We start from the raw sequence: 21016 nt of genomic DNA on the forward strand, positions 1-21016 counted from the left end.
TGTAAATATTAGTTTTCATTTTTAAAATTGTAAATAGTTGACGCAGCCTAACCAGCTTATGCTGGTATCAAGCCAAGGAGGAGGTAATAAGGTAATAAGGTATGACGGGAAAAGCACACATATGTATTTTCCATCCACCATGCTTTAGACTTAATAATAATGTAATGTAGCGTTACATACAAGTTGTATTGGTACTGCTTCTTTTAGTGAATTTCCCATATAGGGAATAAGATATTACCGCAGGTCTCATGGTAAGACCTAGACCCAGGACCGATTTACTTTTTCGTTTTATAAGGTTTTTGCTTGAGTTATCGTACTAACGTACACACGCACATTTAAATATTATTTTGAACCGATAGTGTTTTTAGCCTCTAGGGACCTCAAAACTAAAAAGTAAGTCGGTCCCGGGTCCAGGTCTTACCATGAGTACTACGGCAATAGCATAGATGAAACATACTCCTCGAGGCTTTAGGCCTTGAGGAGTATGTTTTGAAAAACAAAAAGTTATTCTGTAAAATTAAAAAAAATACACTAATATCATGCTAATATCAAAGAGAGTTTATTTTCTTGCATTTTTAGGGCTACTAATATAATAAAATTAAAACATATATAACAAAGTACCCTTTTAGTATTTATTTTATTTTAAAAGAGAGTTTGTTTAATCTATGCTAATACTATAACGTTGTAATATAGTATAGCCTCATATTCACACAATTCATAGATTTAATCGTTCGTTCAACGGCATGTTATAAATGCCTAATGCCTATTGCCGTCACACCGTGCCGAAAGCGAAAGGCCTTTTTTTAGTTTTTCTTTCGGAAAATGTTGCCTTGCCACTTGTCAGTGTCGTCTGTATTGTTATGTTTGTGTTAACGTGTTTGTCAAAATAAAATTGTCTAATCACAAATCATTAAATCAAATTCAAATCAGTCAAAATCAGAGAAGAATAGACCTTCTTCATCACTGAGCTAAAATTTCCCACTTCACTCACACTTTTTGTCTTGGAGAGTTGAGTGGTCGAGTCTCAAGTCGGGGAGGTGTTGGACTGTTATTCTAGGCTAACATTTTTGCTTTCAGTATTTTTACAACATGTTCAATATTTCTATACTGTACTAATAAATAATACTATATGGCGCGACAATACTAAATTATAGACATTGGTATTATTTTCGGGATTGAATTTTTTTTTATTTGAGCCATCAGGCTACTATTTGTAATACGGTAAGTTAAGGCTCCAAGTAAAAAGTGCAAGTGTAAATATAAGATAGCCCTGACAATGATGGTACATCAAAAATTATTTCAAAGAATTTTTTTCTGTAATTTGAGGACATTTTCTACCACCACAAACAACTCACCAGGTAAATTACAGTACCTAGTTATTATTAGGTAGGTAGGCTAAGTTTATTTGATACTTTGGTATCATCCGAATAATATACTAAGGCCACCCTTATACACAGCGCTGCGGCAGTTATATCAGGTTGGGTTATATCATGAATGTTTTGTGTTATCACTCATTCTCCACTTACATTACTGTTGAGAATGAATAAATAAATTAATAAGTTAAATATTGTGTAGCATTTTTTAAATCATGCTGCATCATCTTCTCAGCAATATTAAAAAAGGACTCACATTAGCTGAGGTCTAACATAGAGTGTGGGCGGTGCTAATGTTGAGACCAGGTAAAGCTAAATAAAAAACATACTTTGCTATAGAATTTATGTCTAACCTATTTCTTACCATGTTCCCAACATTTTCTGAATAGAAACTGTAGGCCTAACCTACTATTAAACTTTACAAATGGTTTTAACCAAGTTACAGTATCATAAAAAATGGAGGTTGAAAATGCACTATTAATTAAGTTTATTGTTACAGGAAATGTGATTATTGTTAATAAAATGAATACTGTGATGACCATCGGGATAAATCGTCCTGAGACTTGCAATGCTCTGAATTACGAAGCAGCAAGCCGGTTATCAGATGCCATCTCCCAGTTCGAGGAAGACACTAGTGTTGCAGTCGGAGTCATACATGGTGTCGCTGGAAACTTCTGTTCAGGTTTTGACTTGAAGGAGATGAGCAACGACCCTAATCTGGCAGAAAAACTCACTGGACTTGTAAGCATTTTATGCCGATTTCTGAATTGAAGTGAAGTGACAGTTTGATTATTTTTTTCAAAAATCGCATAGCTTTAAAAACTGTGATTCTAAAATCATGTAGGCCTAGATCTATTGGCCTAATTCTAGCAAGGGATGAGAAAAGGCAACGGGCCCCTATGAAAAGATTAACAAAAAACAAATCACAGAAACCAACATTCTTTGGTGAAGCTAAATAAAAACACCAAACAACTGTAAATTTAGACTACACTTTCTAGCCTGCACTCATTAACATGACAAGGCATATATTGTTGTAACGTGTTGTACCATATTGTTGGCTATCTACAGTATGTTTTTATTATAGAGACTGACAGACCGCTATGTATCTAAGCCGCTAGTGGCAGCAGTGTCTGGTTACGCCGTGGGGGTCGGTATGGACCTGGCGCTATGGTGCGATCTGCGAGTGATGGAGGACAAGGCCATCATGGGCTGCTTCCAGAGAAGACTTGGTAAAGTTAGTACAGCTTGACTAACCTTAATAGCGAGTTGCTGATTGCTAGAAAAACAGGTTGATTTAAAATCAGTCTGTTTAATCCGTTCTGAATCTTGGTTTTGTATTTTTAAATTTTGTATTGATGGTACCAAGGAATAGTAAATTCTTGATAATTCACTCCTTTTACAGAATAAATGTAAACGTGTTACTACGGCATTTTAAAATTATTCGTGCCCGTGATCACAGCAATATTATAGTAATTTCCTCTGATGTGTTGTAGCTGTGAATTTTATAAGGTGCAAACTTCCCAGGCCTTTTCTACAATCGAGTGGGATATCATCCCCACTAGAAACACAGACATAGATATCTTGAATTTTTAGTCTTGAATATCCCAGAACTTTTTTAGTCAAATAAATGTTGAATGGTTGCATAATTATTATTTCTATAAACTGTAATTTTAATAACACATTAAACTTTTCTAAACTGTTTTATGATTTTTTTTAAATAAATATTTCCAGTTAATTTCAAATAATTATTTTTACAGTTTCCATGCCAGGGGTGTTTTTAATGAAGGGATTGTAAATGTTTTGAAATAAATTGGTCCAAACCTATAAGATTTTTGTGGTTGTATGACAAGGATAGAACCCATTCCTCTTGCACCACTGTCCACTAGGTTTGTAACACCCTATTGTTAGTAGGGTGTCCTAATTTGATATAGACTCTCTGGTATTTTTACACCTGTTTTCTTCGTAGGTATTCCTCAAAGCCAGAGTATGTTGGACAGACTGAAGCATATGGTTGGGCTGTCCCGCAGTCTAGACTGGGTGTTGACCGGTCGACCAATCACAGCGGAGGAGGCCTTCTCATGTGGCCTAGTATCTCGCTTAGTGGCTTGCGGCACTGGTAGGTAACATTGGTTACATTTCAATGCTGTGTGAATAAACTTTGCATTTAACTTAAAGTAAAGTTAGCTTGAGCCTTGGGTTTGGGTAGTAGTTTTAATGTAAAGCCTCTTTAGCCTATTTTTTTAACTTAAAAGAGATAATTAGGCCTAGTTAGACATATTTTCCTGAATAGCCTCTGCTTAACCGAATGAGAGTTGTGATACAAATTGAAAACTAAGAGAAAAATCGTATTTTTTTGTGAGTGTGAATAACTTACTGTATTCGACTAAGTTCCATTTATATGAAATATTGTCCATAGCTAGGCCACTTAAATAATATTTCAATATTTAATGTAGTATTCAAAAGTTAATGTTTATAGATATCAAGCAGTACAAGGAGTGTACTAGTACAGTACAAAAATAATCTATACTGGGTACTTTGTGTGTTATCCGGAGGCTACCCTTATACAGTGCGCTGCGGTGGTTATGTTAGGTTGAGTTATCATAAATAGAAAGTATGACCATAGACTAAGCAACACAAGTAGACTCCTCATCCCATTGTAAATTTTGAAGCCTGTTTTTCGTGTCTAGTTCATGTACGTCCACACTGATCGCTGGGTTAGACAACATTTTGTTTCTATTATTTTAGGGTTATTTTCATGATTTGTGCTTTACTATTTGGTTAGGAGACCAGTTATTGTTTATGATTAAATCGTTTTATTTTGTTAAATAAGGTTTTAAATGACTTAAATATCAAGAAATAAATTGTAAACAAAACATAACCTCTACAGTTGGACGTACAGAACTAACAATAAAATTGGCTTCAGCTGTTCCAGAAGGATGACAAATCTACTAAGGGAGTATGATTTATCTATGGTATGACTTATCTGGTATCGTTCGATTCATAATGATACAAGGAAAGTCCTACAAACATGATTGATAACCCAACCTAACATAACTGCTGCAGCACGCTGTAAAATAAGTGGTCTCCGTTTAATACCAAAGTACCCTGTACTGATACCGGTAGATATCGGTTACCATTGACTATTGGACACCGTACTGAAGTTGACATCCCATCTATATGGAACAGCTGTCACCATTTTTTTGCTAGGGTCTAAAATTCTATTTTCTACCTTATTTTTGTTGTTGTTGACAAATTTGATGGGTAGTTACAGTTGCTATAGCTCAGAATAAGACATTTCTATCAGTTTTACTTTGTTCAATAATCCGTGTATTCAATGTATATTAGGGATTTAAATCAGCGCAATCTTTCCCACACATCAACTACAACGATTTTGATTAAAAACCTGGAAAAAACTTTAACATGGAGATGGAATATCTAGTTGTATTAATAGTTAATTGTAGGCCTACCTGACGCATAAATGTTCTCTAGGAATATTTTAATAAATAATTTGTCTATAGTCAAATATTTTACTTTAAGTGACATTTATTTGGTGATTTGAAAAGTTAATTTTATCAGCTGTGTGGTTTTGTATTTCCCCATAGGTTTTGGACAAGCCTACAGTGCTGCCAATGCTATAGCCAAGTTCCCTCAGGCCGCACTCAACACCGACAGAGCCGCTTTGTATCTGACCTGTCTCTCTGACCAACATATACAGGCTGGGTTGGTCTCCCAGTACAGAGAACACCACCTGAAGAACTCCATCCAGGTAATCATACATATCTGTCCGAGCGGATTTAAATAGCGTATGTTCCTAGTGAAAAATATGTCTCTCAATAGCTGAGTGGTTTGTAACCAGATGGTCGCTGGTTCGATCCTGAGAAAAGTCAGAAGCTTTTTGATGGTTTGAAACAGTACCTAACTTTTCTTGATCATTGGGCTTTTTAATCAAATGGTCCTTACAAGCGCAAAAATGATCTGATTTTGATGAAATTTGGCACAAAACGTGTAAACCTACATTTATTCAAACAAGTTCGCGAACCAGCATGATCGGACCATGGGAACGGGGGTTTATTGAAGTAAAAATTGGTTTTTCCCATTTTTGACTCTAAAAACATAAAATTTAACAATTGATTTCAAAACCATTTTGTAGAGCTACAAAATGTAGCTCAACACACACAAAATGTACAAAATGTTGTGGTGTGTTGATTAAACAAACAATTTAGTATATTGATGAACATGTATATTGTATATGATGTTTTTGTAGGCCTATATTGTGAATTTGGTATACAGAGAAAATTCCAAAAAATTGTAAATTTAAAATTCCTATGTCATTTGTATGGTGAATAAGTAAACTTGTTGTAGTTTGCTTGTTTATGAACATAATTTGATCAAATTTGGAAAATGCATTTATTTAATACTAAACTATTTAACATTTTACTAAAAACACTTTTTTACACTCCCTGTCGCAGCAAACCTAAGTACTCGTTAAACTCATTTTATTTAAATAGGGAATAAATGTGATATTTTTAATGAGATATTTTAGTGTAAATCCAAGCTGCGATGGGGGTATTTTAGTATTTTTCACAGTTCCTAAATGAACTATAATAAAAACGTGCTTTATCAGATCTGATTTTGCATTTTGTAATGTGATTGTATTAATCTCCAATGCTCTTTCAGTGACCATATCCAATCTTTATCTTTTACAATAGGCCTATAGTTTGCTTAGGTTTTCCAATCACTATCAATTGCTGAATGTGTTATGTAATTGAACAGTTTTTTCTCCTCTTAACTTAATTGTGTTTATTGTAAAATCTATTAGGCAAAGTATTACATTATTATTGATTTTATTTTTTAAATATAATAATTTTTAGCAAATTTCCCATATAGAGAATAATATATGTAATATAAGAAATTTACCATAGGTATCATAGTAAGACCTGGACCTGGACCGATTTACTTTTTCGTTTTGATGTCTCCAGAGGCCAAAAACACCATCCGTTCAAATTCATAAATGTATATTTTTTTATATTGTACACAATTTATACATGTGTGTGTAATCGTTTACATTGAGCGCGAGTGATGGGCCGGCCCGCCATGCGCAGTTGGCACACCAGCCGTTGGCATAGCAACAACCTTGTTTCAATGTGAGCTCAGCCATTGTCGGGGAACGTTGTAATCTTTACCAGCCTGTAGCTTAGAATGTGAGCTTTATTCTGGTGTAGGTTGGTACCAAAATTGCCCGTAAAATCCCATCTGGCAATGCTTTTGTCCCGTTTTCGGGGATTTTCTCTATTTGAGCCATATTACAAAGACTCTGGTTATTGATTCAGGCAGTGCTGCTACCTTTGGGTGTTTCAGTGAACTACGTCCACTTTCGGAGTAACGCAGAACAATCACCACTGCTCTTTTGTGATTTGTCTTACTGAGATATTTCAATACCAATAGCGATCACTGATTCAGTTAGCGCGTCGGGGCTCCGCCCGGGCCTCGCCGCCATTGGCGAGCGCCTGCTTAAAGGTTTTCAGCAGTGAATGTGTTAACACAAAAATTTAAGAATTAATTATCAGATTTTGAGGAAATTTGGCACGTGTAAACATACATTTATTAGAACGAGTTTGTGAACCAGAATGGTTGGACTATGGGAACTTGGATTTATGGGGTAGTGATTGAATTTCCCATTTTTGACACAAAAAACATAAAATTTTTAAAATTCTTCTCAAATAATTTTGTAGAGCTTTTCAAAACAAATAATTTAGTAAATAGTTTTTGTACATTTATTGGTTATTGTAAGGAGAAAATAAAAATATTGTAGGCCTAAATTAAAAATGTGATGTTATTCTTATGGAGAATAAGTTAACTTAACTCTTATAGTTTGTTTATTTATGGATATATTTTGATCAAACTTGGCGAATCTATTTATTTTATACTAAGCTATTAAATATCTTATTAAGAACACTATTACTCTCCCTAAACCTAGGTACTTGATAAACCTAATTAATTTGATTTATTTAATTAGATTTAAGTCAAGTAAAATCAAATCGGGCAAATGGAAATTTGCTTAGTCTACAGGTTTGCTGCAGCGGGGGTATTATTTGTTATAATTTTTTCAAGCCGATATCTCAACAACTGGTAGATCAAGTATAGAATTTAAAGTTAAAAAGAGGTTATGCTTTGATTATGATGTTGTATAGTTAGCATATAATAAGAGGCTTTTAACATATTTTAATATAGATTGTTTATAACCTACAAATATAGTACTCTGATAAGGAAAGGCGTTTTCTCATTTTTCAAATTGTGATTAAATACAATTTTCCAGGAAGCAGAAGAAGGAGCCAAGAAATTTGTCGAAGGATGTGGACGACACGGCAAAACAACGGGTCTCTTCACTGTAGAAAATAGCTTAGAAATTACTGAAGAAAGTGGAAGAAAGTCAGTGTTGTAGCCTTAAATTAAGCTTATTTGCGACCCCGTTAACTCAGGTAATTGTAGCTATGATTTTTTTAATATTTATTTTCCAATAAACTAGATTATTAAGTAAGAAGTATGAATTATTTCATCTTGTGTCATCTTGACTATAGAAAGAACTTTTGTAGTATGATAGTACAATTAGATCCATAGTAAAATCCTATTCCTACGTTTAAGCTGTAAACCAGTTTTAAAACAAAAATAAATGTAGCTGAAATGACCCTCCGACAGTGTTCTGTTGATTACTGTTTTCTGTTGTACACACAAACTTTTAACCAAGCCAAATTAAAATGTCAACGTGAGCTCAACATATTCTATAAATAAACCATAGCATATATAAACAGTTTATCATAGTTACTATGATAGTAACAAAAACTAAACTCCGTTCACAAAATTTAGGCAGTTTTAGGAGAAGAAATATATTTCACTCACTTGATCCTACCTTTAAAACAATAGCTTAACAGCTGATGTTTACCAAAACATCAATCAGCTGGGCAACATAAACATTAATCAGAAAAAGTTTCCTGGGGGAACTTTCCCTCAAACCGCCTGAATTTTGTGAAAAGACAATAAGAGATCAAATAGAATGTTTACAGCCCTTTTCTCTTGAAACAAAATTTGCTACAGCTGTTTTTTCAGATGTTATGTTTTTTTGGTATCCAAAACCAATTGTTTTTATTTTATTCTAAAATAGCAGCCGATTGTCTTCTGTCCATCTCAATATTTGCACTGTTACTTGAGTTTATTGATAGAAGACTTGTTATTCTATTCTAACGGCAGTATCTGTTTACATGATGCTTGCCAAATTACCATTGAACTTTTGTACTTGGCAGATTGCAAGTTTTATAAATAACCCCCAGTGGACAACAAGTAAACAATCAGGCTTACATTGAAAACAACTGCAACTTTTTAGGCTTTTATTTAACAATAAATATATTTAAAATCTCATGATACTAATTAGTGTTTAAACAAATTCATGGTAGCAGTCTAATAAAACTTAGTTAGCTCTTACACAATATAAAATCAAAAAGAACATCAAATTATTTGCAAATTAATGTATTATGTGGTGTCTTGAGTTACATAAAAAAAATTAATGCTATTTAGTTTGTAAATTTATCCCCGTGATTATTTAATACGGTAATATATTTTGTCGTTTCTTAAATATCATATTACCGTTGAATGAATGTATGATGAACAAATAATAAGAGAAAATGAAAATACGTTAATCTATCAATGAGAACAATGAAAAGTACTGTACATCGCTTCAATCATCAGTTAAGAAGGGAAACCTTATTTTAAAATAATATATGTACATATTAAGACTATCTTACATTCCTACTAAATGAAAAAGTATGTAACCTAACTTATTTAATAATTTAAAATTTACAAAAGAATTTTGTCTACTTGAAATATTTTACACATATTTTTGCTTTTGCGTTAGCAATTGAGATGGGGACGCCGACTAGGTCTTATATCATGCATTTGTGACATATGTGGACTAGCTTTCATGCAAGGTCAAGTAAACATTTAATTTAATAACGTGAAAATTAGTACCGGTAATTCCAAAACAATACCTTAGATATGCGAACAGGCTTGAACTAAAAAATAAAATATTTGGTTGTAAATACTACAAACTTCCAAAATGTCAATAACTATGTGGAATTTCCAACAGGTATTCACTAGAATGCATTTAACACAAAAACTTTCTAATTTTAAAAATACAAAAATCTTCCGACGCTAGTCGCAGAAATGTTGTTGTACAGTTTTGGTGCATTCCTCACAAGAGACTGAGCAACACCAGTGGAAGCTGCACTTGCAGTGGTACGTGACTTTGCGTTGTCTGCGACGGACGACGTGACCACACGCTCGACACAGGTTACGACAACTGCGACGCTCCTTTGGAGACACGTTGGGACCTCGCGCACGTGAACACGTTCTACCAAGGGTACCTGGCCAGCCTGAAAACAATTATGTATATGTATCATATTTGCAATTGTTATAACTATTTTTGTTAAATGTTTCTGTTTAAGCCCCACAGGTTATTCATTAATTTAATTTTGTATATCCGCTTCTTGTTTTGCTCATCTAAGAAGCTGAAAAAAATTCATGAAACACGTTTTTGGTAGGCAAAAACAAAGTAATAGTAAAAGTTAGCATTTTCTGGTTTGAAGTGCAATTCAAGAACAATCCAGCCATTGTTAAGTTCTACCTGAGCTATCCACTGTTCTTATAGTCCTCGCCACCCTAAGTTGAGGCAGCCCAAGACCGCACGGCGTATACCTAGTGCCGCACTAGGTATACGCCGTGCGGTCTTGGGCTGCCTCAACTTAGGGTGGCGAGGACTATAGGTGCCTCTCTCACCAATCTCTGTCACAAACAGACTTCTCATTAGTTGTTTATTGACTTGCTGAGACAAGTTAGGATTTGAACCCTCGTCTTCTCATGGCCAGGGAGCCAATTTCTTATAACCGCCTCGCCATTAGTCAGAGCGTACAGGTGTACCACAATAACAACTCTGGTAGACCAACGGCCCAAGCTTAGTAATTATAAACTACTCCCAGGCTGTAGCACTGTCAACTACAGCTTTAAGCATTTTGTAAAAAAAAATAGTCATAAGTGATGGTTATGGCCCCAACAGATTAGTAAATCACCAAACACTTTCATATACATATAGAGTAAAATCAAACATTAACTCTTTTTTTAAAACAGTAATATTTTAGAAAATGTTAAAATACACTTGTTTCCGTGATGTGGAACAAGTTTCCACTTGTTTCCTAACTATTGTCAAATTCTAACCTATCTTTATTAGATTGGGGTTTTTAAAGTGAGGACCAATCACTTTTGTTAGCTATTTTGATTGGAGTTCTATACCTGTAGTGTTGTTAGGTTGGCAATAGTCAGGTGATTGAGCCATGTATAACAGCTGATCCACTGCCAGCAACTCAGGATCTGTGATGACCGAATTCCAATCAACCCTGTAACAATAGTAAACGTTAGGCGTTATAAGATCTCCTATTATTAGCACAAGTTGCACAAAGAGTTTCTAAAAAATCAACAAAATATAAAAGCAAGTTTTGGATGAGGGAAACCTGTCTTTGACTGTTAATAAAACTAGACATTCCATCCCCATGTTAAATTTTTGACTAATTTTCTAATCAAAATTGCCATAGTTGATGTGAGCCACGACAGATTGTGGTGACCTAAATTACAAACTTCTGTAGAATACACAAGCTTTTTACCAATTTAAATTGATGAAATTACTTTTTGTGGAACAATAGCAACTGTTACGACACCTATAAACTAAGACAGCAACAAAAAATTTGGTAGAAAAAAGAATTTTAGACTCTAGCACATTCTGTGACTGTCTTACACAACTATGTTCTTTTTAATAAACAACTGGCAACAGCTGATCTATATAGCTAGGATATGGGATGTCTACTTTCGTATCCAATAGTAAATAGCTAAACTTATAATACGTTCACAATATATTATTGCGGTTTGAGGGGAAGTTCCTCCCTCACTTTCTTCTGCTGTATGTAGCAGCTGATTGATGTTTTGACAAAACTCAGCTGTTGAGCTATGATAGGATCAAGACGTGGAGGGGATTGTTTTAGAACCGTACAAACTTTGTAGGCCAAAACAATAGAACAAGTAAAAACCACTAGACGTGTATTAGTTCCACTTGTTGTCCCCATCTCAATGATAGTTGATAATAACTGTTAGCTAAATTAAAATTAAGGTTGTAGAATACTGAATCTTCTATCAAACTTACGGAATGCTCTATCTGTGTGGATTAGACCAAATTAGTTCTACTACGTAAGCCTTTAATACTAAATTGGCATCGTTTGCTTGATAATCACTCACACTCGAGCCTTCTCGTAGCTCTTGCGTAGACTAGTAGTTATCTCCTGGAATGGACCGACCTTCATGTGACACACTTTACTGCGACACAGGCTGGACAACCCTTGACATCTGCACTCCTGGTGTAGACTCTCGCGAACTGCCTGCAACATGTCACAATCATGGGTCAAGTGTATTTTAAATTCAAATTGTAGCCTACTAATTATAACAATAAAAAAATGTTTAGCCGTAATGTGAAACGGTTGCAAAACAGCCAATGTAGGCTCACGGCCGACAGGGGAGGTGAAAGGGTTAAGCTGCTACAAAAAGGTGTAGTATTAGTAACAATGATTTTAGAACTTAATATATTTTCTGTCATCTTCAGAACTGTAGAGAATAAACGTACAAACTTATAGTAGGCCTACCTCAGAGTTTTGCAAAATAACTTTTTTCTGTTTTGGGTCAATCAGTAAATGCAAACAATCTTAATATTGTGACTTCCTTTCTCTAGTTCCGTGGAAAGCAATTAAAAAATAATCTGTACAAAATGTGTTTTGAACAGAAAGTTTACAACAATTCAAAGAAATCTAATTTTTTTCAAAGTGACTCTTTCCAACTGAGTTCATGTTTTACGATCGAGGTGAAGCCGAGCTCAGAAAATTCTGTGAGGGTTGAAAAGACACTTTTTGCTTGTGTGATGAACTATATTTTTTGTCATATTGCACGATTGTTTAAGCAAACTAAGTTAAAAACCAACAACTAAACTTCTCAAAACTACTTCAAACTCTTCAATTTCATTTTAGCTAACAAAACAAACAGCTGTTTAGTAAGGGATTCAATAATTTTGATTATTACGATTGCGTTTGTGTTAGTACCATCGGTATGTCGAACTGTTAACAAGAATGCAAGCTACAACCCATTAAAACAAACGATACCTACCTTAGATAGGCCTACATACAATAATTGAAGTTTACAGCTGTGTAACAGATTTTTACTCCCTAGGGAAAAAAAGAAGTCCTCAAGAAGTGGGGATCATTTGTTTACAGCACTTTTTCAACCCTTGTTAGACATCAGAGTTTATTTTTGTTGTAAACCCAGTTTTAGGGATGTTAAGATGGGGAAAATATCAGAAACCTTCCCAGTTTCCTAGCCATACATATGGGCAGTTCAGCAACGCATAAAAAATAAACATCAAAGCATGCATTTAAAATTTAGATGTAAAAATGTTCATTCCACATCTTAGGTTTCATGGACTAATCTTAATTTTTTTCTTAAAAACAGTCGTTTATGTGTACCGGTATGTATCAAACAATTTTCTGTACTTTAGCTTAATCCTCAAAGAATGAGCTGCAATATCCACCAACTATTTTAGATTGTTAATAATAGATAAAAATTCCAATCCAATCCTACCTCCTTGCCAACAATGAAGTTGTGAAGGTTGATGGTAGCAGTCGCGTCTCTACTTTCCCCCTCCAGCGCCTGCAGGAACTTGGCCGCTACTTTCTCCGCAAACACGATGTTGTCCATGCAGGAGATGATGAAGGAAGCGTTGCCGTAGACAGCGCCTGCGCGAGTAGTGTTGTGACAGCCACAGCTAGCCATCTGTCCTCTGGAGCAGTTACGAGCTATACTGTAGATGATTCCTGCAGCTGTCATTGCGGACACAAACGCAGTCTCTTTGGTTAGCAGACGACGTCCTTTCCTGTGAAAAAGATTTGAAATTGTTGTTACTTGATGGAATAATATTATATTTTTATTGGAAGAAAAAATATTTCATTTTAAAATTTGGAACAGAATGGTCCGCTAAAGTCCATTAGTAAATTATTTACACTTATAAGTTAATTTCGGCTATGGGTAGAACTAAATCCACTGTTTTAAAGTTGTAACTGCTCTACTATTTGTTTCCTGAGGCAAGTAACCTGCCGGCCAACGAGCCTCGTGTAAACACGGATTAAAGGTGCCTTTAATGGCAAGGGCAAAACCACATACAATAAAGTAATGTAAGAAAAGCTCATAAAAAAGTAATGATAAATCTTAATCAGAGTATAGATATCTGAGTGAAAATTTAAAAACGTACGTTTTTATGTCCCTGGCCTTTTACTTCGTAGATACTGGATTTGTAGTTTATTATTATGTGTTTTAATATTTTTTGGGACGGGGGCAACATGTTACACACATTTATTTGGTTTTAAATAGGTTCTAGGTATTTTTTTCGTATTTTTAAAGTCTCGAAATTCACGACCATGACGTGTCCCTAGGGTACATTTTCCAACTTTCACGCTGTTTTTAGACTAATTATTCATGCCGAAATATATAAAGCCATATTTTTATGTCATCAATGGTTATTAAACTTACAAAAAAGGAGCATATTATAATTTTATTGTCATTGCAGACTGACTACCATGACAAAATAAGTCTGTCCCTCGATTTGGCGTCACGACCATTTGGGAAAATTTTTCAACTTTGGAGCACGACAGTGGCAAGCCTGGCGTCGATGGAGTCAGTTGGTTTTAGAGACTAGTTCGGGGTGTACGTCAGGATTGTAGTGCCGGTCGTTTTGAGTTGAAAGGAGGAATTACAAGATCAATAAAGGAAAGATTGTGTTTTTTGTAATTTTGGTGTGTCCATGACCGTACGTAGCCATTCGATGAAGTAGACATGGTGTTAATTTTTGTTTATAAGATATTTCAATTGCTAGATTAACCTAGAAGTCCACTTTGTATCCTCGAACATGAGGTGCAGGGCTACCGCCAGAACAGAGCCAAATAACACGTAATTTCACGACCAAAGTTTCACGACCATCGCGGTTTTTTTCACGACCAATCCAGCCTTATGGATTATAGTGTGTTTGGTCGTGACAATAACTTTAGTATAATTGTAAATTGAACAGTTTAGTTCAATTGAAACACATAGTTTTATTATAACTAACAGTATAATTGAAGGATTGTTTGGAAAGATTTAGATTATTCCAGACAATTCACGACCGTACCGCTTGTCCCTGACCATCACGTTTATGATTTCTATCATAAAAATTTCAAAAATTAAAATATCGTCATATTTAAATGTTTTATACACAAAAGAAGCACACCTCTATACAAACATAACGATTTTTCGGGTCTCAGGTAAGTTTTTTCGGAGTAATACAAACTTAAAAAGATTTTATTGGCTTTTTTCTATTTTTTGAGTTTGTTTGATTTTTTTCTAGAAAGACCAAATATACCAAAAGCTCAGTGACCTTTTTATTGTATAATGGTCATAAAAGTAAACTAGTTTATAGCAAAACATAGTTATAAAAATAATATTAACTATTTTAAATATTCATTTAAACGTCCGTTATGGTCGTGACAGGATTTTGTGTTTTTCTACTAAAGATGCTCTTTAAAAAGAAAACTACCAAAGATATTGCGTTACCATGGACATTTTATGAAACTTCAAATGTTAATGAAATAAAAAAAATAATAAAAATTTTGAAAAAAGGGGGAAAAAATTTGCAAAGTGCTTTTCCTGAAAACGTACGTTTTTAAATTTTCACTCATCTGCATTTTAAAGAAAAATATAGGGTATTCAAAATGGTACCAAACTTTCATTAAGACCCAAAAGGTGGCGTTCCCATCTCAATTGATAATAATAGTAGTAATTAGTAATAATTAAATAAAATTTTTTTACAAATAAAAATTGTCAAATTCTGATTCCCAACAATGACCTTTAAAACTATGCATGTGATATGGCATAATATGTTTTGTTTGACAAGTGTGACATTTGAACAAGTGAACCACTTCTTTTGGTACATTCTGTATTCAAAAATCATTTAAAACATTTTCAAGTTATACCTTGGAATTGGTTTAAAAGGAAATAGTTATTTGTGTAACTAGTGGTGAGAGTGGCACTTTGCTGCACACGAGAGCAATGTTTACGAATGATCTCGAATGAAACATGTCTTGAGTGCAGCAAAGGCCTTTTTCACTCGTGTTACACATTATATTTTTCCTACAGTCACTATAAAGCATATAAATAAGAAGAAGAAGAAATAAGAAAGTAGTCCCCGCAGTCCGTATCACTCCGCTATTTTTCCTCGGCAAGAAATGTGCACCGTGTTTTGAGAATATAGTTCCGTATGTTTTTGTAATTTGAAGTGGTTTCCGCGCCTAAAAAAATGCTTTAAAGGTATTTTCTTGTTTATTAAGATCGTAAAAATGTTTTAAAAACGTTAAAATGAAATGTCCAGAAAGTTCAGAAATACTGAAACTATAAACACGAAATGACAGGTTAAATCGTAGTTATAATAGTCAATCAGCTGCTCATAGTATTATTATCTTTAAGTGTTGCCAACCTATTTCCAAGCATACAGGGATTACGTGCATAATAGAACCACGCTGTTTTGAGTTGTTTCGTTGGAATCCTGATGTGCGGCAAAGTATAAACCGTACGGCAAAGTATAAACCGTACGGCAAAGTATAAATATGCAGCAATTAGCAGCTTTCTGTACTATAAACAGTACAAGGAAGCCAACTTTGTCGGGTGACTGTAGGAAAAGTGTTTTTTCATCATTGACCAATGGTTTGTCTGTAATCAATAGTGGACGCCTTGCGATATTCATGTTGCTTGATCAATTTTATTTTCAATAAATTTATCATCATCTAACATTCTTACGGGAGTACAATTTACTCTTATAGATTACCTGGAGAACACAGAGTCCGGGCAATTCCACGGCTCCCACTGGAACTCATGTTGACAATGCTCCAAGGCTAGCTGTGCTCCTGCTGTAAGGCTGTGTAGTATGTTACTGCCGTCCTGCAAAAGTCACAATGTGTTTCAAACCTTTCAATGGTCACTTTTAGATTTGTATTCCCTGTAGATACAGTTATGTAATAATGGGTTTTCCTCATTTGGTATAAGTTATAACTTACATCATTTCATTATAATGTAACAGACTGGAACAGTGGAGTCGACTTGTAATCCAGCTACTAGGAGGTCATGAATTGTGGATATTTATGAGCATGCACTGTGGATGCGATGCTCCCTGGTGTAGATTAATGTCCGCACTAATGAGTACTACGACTATCCGCCTTACTGTCCCGATAATTAGACCAATTTGTTAATTACAAGACAAAAATGTGGTTCTGATTCAACTATAAACTGTAGGTCCCTTATTGATAGCTGTGTCTAAGGTACATGCCGGCTATGTAAAAACACACATAGTAAAGGTCTAGCTGGGTAGCTCAGTGGTTACATTGCTAGCATAACAATCAAAAGGTCACCCGGTTCGATCCTCAGAAAACTCTGTAGCTTTTTGATGGTATGAAACCGGAGCCAGATATCCTTGATCATGGGGCTTTAAATAAGTGGTCTTGACTAATAAAACAGCTGGCCTTAGTTAGTGACAAAGTTACACAAGGCATCACACTCCATTCTACACTCGCATTTTTTACTTATATTTGGGTTAAAATACGCTCATAGGTGGCATCCCCATCTCAAAGGATAATGATAATGATTTTGTAAACTCACCTTACAATATTCATTTAGGCTAGGCCTATTCTATAAATGTTCAAAGTTAATAAGTTAACAAAGATATGGATTACAAAAGGTATTTTATTCAAACAGATGAACAATTAACATGCAATAAAAAAAAGGCTTGACGTTACAATGAAAGGATTGACAATGGTGTATGGGGTTGAAATTAAATTGAAATAAAAATAAATTTGAATAATAACTTAAAGGTTCAAATAATTTAGATGTGACATCTCTCAGGGTAGGGTGTCGTGCTGGCTTGAATGCTGATAATTAATAAATTTAATAGCGTCCAAATAGGCCTAATTAAAGTGTTAAATTTACACAATCTCAACAATGGAAAATCTAATTTTGGTGTTGTCCAAAAGGTAAGTCCAATTAGCACAAAATTTAAAAGAGTTTAAAGAAAAGGTTATACTTAATTTTGAAGATAATGATTGAGTTGAGTCCTCTTGAGGTTTAGGCTACTATATGATATAACTTGAAACTTGAAATGAACTTGATTCTTGATAAATGAATTTGATTTAACTTAGGTAAAAATGTTGAGTCCTTCTTCTAATAATTTCAACTTCTCAATGGCTTCCTTCTCTCTTCATCTCAATGTTCACATCACTATTGTTGAACACATGGGATCACTTTCACTGCTACTTAAATTTTGATTCCTTAAGGACTAATTTTGAAATGATATTATAAGAAATTTTGATGTATTGCAATTCTCTTACATATTTAATAAATAATTAGGTTGTGGGCGTTGTAAAAAAAAATGTATAGGCTATGAAATGAATATTATTAATGATTAATTAAACATATTAATGAAATTATATATTGGAAATGGATATTAGGGCAGTCTTTCTGAGGAGTGATTATTAGGTGTATGAATAGAAGTTAACATAAAAAAATTAATACTAAATAATGAATGAAATGAAATGAAATATTACAATTTTCACATCCAGATTGAAATACAGTGCTCCAGGAACATTAGGATTCTTCAGAAACTTGAAGGTGGATTTTTCAATGAAGGTCTGTAACTCAGGATTAGATTCTGGTCAAATCTCTTCGTTTATATGTTTGTTTCTAATGAACCAGGGAACATTTGATCGCCCTTGTATGAGACTTTTGTTTGGGATCACCTGAATTTTGAATTACTTGTTTTCAATCAGGTGTGGCGAGAATGTAGCTTTGCAACTAAGATCAGCTGTTTCTTTAGTTAGTTTAGATCAGCTGGTTCAGGACCATTTGTTGAAAATCTAAAGAGTGAAGAACAGCTGGACACAGCTTTGATTGATCAAATGGTTACATTAAATTTATGTTCAAAATACTCGTAACACTAAGTCATATCTCCTTGTAGGATATATAAATTAATTACAACTTACAGATTGCTGTTCGAAGTCTGGCAGTAGACTACGGGATGGCAGGATACTGTTTATACTTGATGACCTGAAACAAATGTTCAATAATAATTTCAATAAAGCCAAGTAGTGTGGATTGTATAGTATTTAGTTGTGAATCTTACTAATATTATACATCTGACAGTTTGTGAGTTTGTGTGTATGTGTGTGTGTGTGTGTGTGTGTGTTGCTCAATCACGCATAAACTACTGGACGGATTGGGCTGAAATTTGGCATGATGATAGCTCACATTCCCGATTAACATTAAAGCATATTCTTATCTCAAAAACCCTTTCGGGCTCCGCCCCAGTGGCTCTGTAGTTCCCCATGTTAATCTTATGATTTTTCATATTTAAAAGTAATTAATGAATCTTAACAGCTGTTTCAATTAAACAAGTTGGTTCTGTTCTATGATGTTCAATAGCATAATAGTTACAAGGATTACCAACAGGGTGCAGCACTATTATTATTTTTTTTATTTATGACAACAGCTAATTTCCAACCAAAAGGTGAGTGAGCATAGCGAACGAACTTCAACCTGGAGGCGAGTTAGCGTAGCGAACGAGCTAACCTGAAGGCAAGTGAGCGCAGCGAACGAGCTCCAACCTAAAGGTGAGTGAGCGTAGCGAACGAACTTCAACCAGGACGTAAATGAGCCATGCGAATACTTATGAAGTTAAACGGGGCGAAGCCCGCGGGTTACAGCTAGTAATTAATAGTTTGTACAAAATCACAGATTTGTAACATAGAATATGATTGAATACCCAAAACAAAAAATGGAACAAAACGAGTTTATCACTTATTGGATGGATGTAAAGACGGGTTTAATAAAAGGTCTTCACTAAAAGACACCATAGTGTAATAAAATATCTATATACCAAATACAATAATGTGTTTCTCTGTAACATCCCTTTTCTGCGAGTCCTACGAGTTATGGAACCAAATTTCCATTTTAAACCTGATCTTTGGGGGGGACGAAGCTGATCCTTCAATAGAATGTTTAATCATAGTCAGATAGTAAACAAGAAATGAAACAGTTTATGCAAATATTGAAAATGCACTTTACAAAACTATAGCCATGGTTTATCGGTGGCCGAGGCTATTTTTAGTGACTATTGTAACCTGATTGAGGTAGGTAAATCAATCTTAATGGTATAGATCTACAATAAACAGATTACATTTATTCTAAATCAGTTGCTTTATTCACCTAAAAACTGTCTTAAGTAAACATAATATTTAAAACATAAAATATTGAGCATTACAGTATTTGTTAAGGTGATATGCATCGGAAAGAGTTCTGAATTCTGTTAAAAAGTGTTCGATTTGTGCACGGGTCCTCTCGTTTAAAATAAAGACTTACACCTTTAATGCTTTAAAAATATGTTTAATGACATTTTATAAGCTTTCACCAGTTTTTGAAGTAATAATCAGTTTAAACTTATCAACCACATTTTGGCTACTTTCAATGATGGAGGTTAAAACATTATGCATCTTAAAAAAGTTTTATTTTTAGAAACAGCTAATATTTTTAAATTCTTAAAAAATCCTTGGCTGCAACTTTTTCTCGGTAAAATGTTAACATTTCTTTTAAGTTACTGAAATAATGTGAAAGATGATGTCTTGCTTCAAGGACATCTTGCAAGATAAACTCTTCTTCATAGAGGATCGGACAGTCTCCTTCTCCAGATTCAAAGGTTCTACACAAAATTTGTATTTCCTCTGCAGTCACCAAAGCAAGCGGTTTCTCGAGTATTAACATTATTAATTTCAGGTGACTTTCTTTCCTAGATAGATCACAAAAGTTTTCAAAGATTTCATTTATCAGTTCCTTGATATTTGTATTACTATCCTGACTTTCAAGTTCATCTGGAGTGTTAGGTCTTGCTATGACTAAATTTAATATTTCATCAATAATACTGACAACTCTTTCATAACTAGAAGGGACCTTTCGCATTCGGCCAACATTTTCCAGAACTTCTTCTAAAATGCTATGAACCTGTCCAAAGCAACTAAGATGATAAGGAGGGATATTTTTAGTCCTTAACATGTATTTTAACTCTTCAACTTTCTTTTTCTGCCTTGCTTTCCTAGCTTTAATGCATGCTTGGTGTATTAAAGAACATAAAAATGATTGTTTCATATAACTTCTCAACTGATCATTAGATTTTTCAACTCTTCTTCTTTCCTCTTCGTAAATCTGACATAAAATGCTTGGATTATTAATGATTTCAGACATTTTCAACCCTTCCTTCACTGATTTAATAGCTATGATAATTGGATTTACACTTTTAGGACAATTTTTGAAATCTTCTACAGCTTTTTTTATGTTTGACACAACACTTTTTTTATTGGGTATTTTATGGAGAATTCTACATATCATTATTTCAGATTCGAATAAATTTGATTCAGTTTTATTTTGGATAGCAAAAGGCTTTGTCCAAG

General features: G+C 34.2%; 1 protein-coding gene across 2 annotated transcripts; it reads left to right on the forward strand.

Moving 5' to 3' along the window:
- The first annotated feature begins 836 nt into the window (after positions 1–836).
- Positions 837–16372, forward strand: LOC128989794 (probable enoyl-CoA hydratase echA8). Of its 2 annotated transcripts, XM_054411844.1 has the most exons (7): positions 837–1358; positions 1873–2114; positions 2458–2602; positions 3340–3489; positions 4976–5139; positions 7690–7852; positions 16352–16372. In XM_054411844.1, exons 1-6 carry the CDS (start codon positions 1277–1279, stop codon positions 7813–7815), a joined length of 909 nt encoding a protein of 302 aa, XP_054267819.1. In that variant the 5' UTR covers positions 837–1276; the 3' UTR covers positions 7816–7852; positions 16352–16372. The 2 variants fall into 2 exon arrangements, with proteins under 2 accessions (XP_054267819.1, XP_054267818.1); XM_054411843.1 differs by lacking the exon at positions 16352–16372 and having other exon boundaries at positions 7690–7926.
- Positions 16373–21016: the final 4644 nt, after the last annotated feature.

The sequence above is a fragment of the Macrosteles quadrilineatus genome, unplaced genomic scaffold (assembly GCF_028750875.1).
Source record: "Macrosteles quadrilineatus isolate MER2022 unplaced genomic scaffold, UCM_ALF_1.0 Scaffold_3__2_contigs__length_128488019, whole genome shotgun sequence".
Classification (NCBI taxonomy): Eukaryota; Metazoa; Arthropoda; class Insecta; order Hemiptera; family Cicadellidae; genus Macrosteles; species Macrosteles quadrilineatus.

Coding starts and splice junctions, on each gene's coding strand:
- LOC128989794 (XM_054411844.1), top strand. CDS start 1,277: ATGATGGTACATCAAAAATTATTTCAAAGAATTTTTTTCTGTAATTTG. Junction 1,359..1,872: donor CACCACAAACAACTCACCAG/GTAAATTACAGT, acceptor TTATTGTTACAG/GAAATGTGATTATTGTTAAT. Junction 5,140..7,689: donor ACCTGAAGAACTCCATCCAG/GTAATCATACAT, acceptor ACAATTTTCCAG/GAAGCAGAAGAAGGAGCCAA.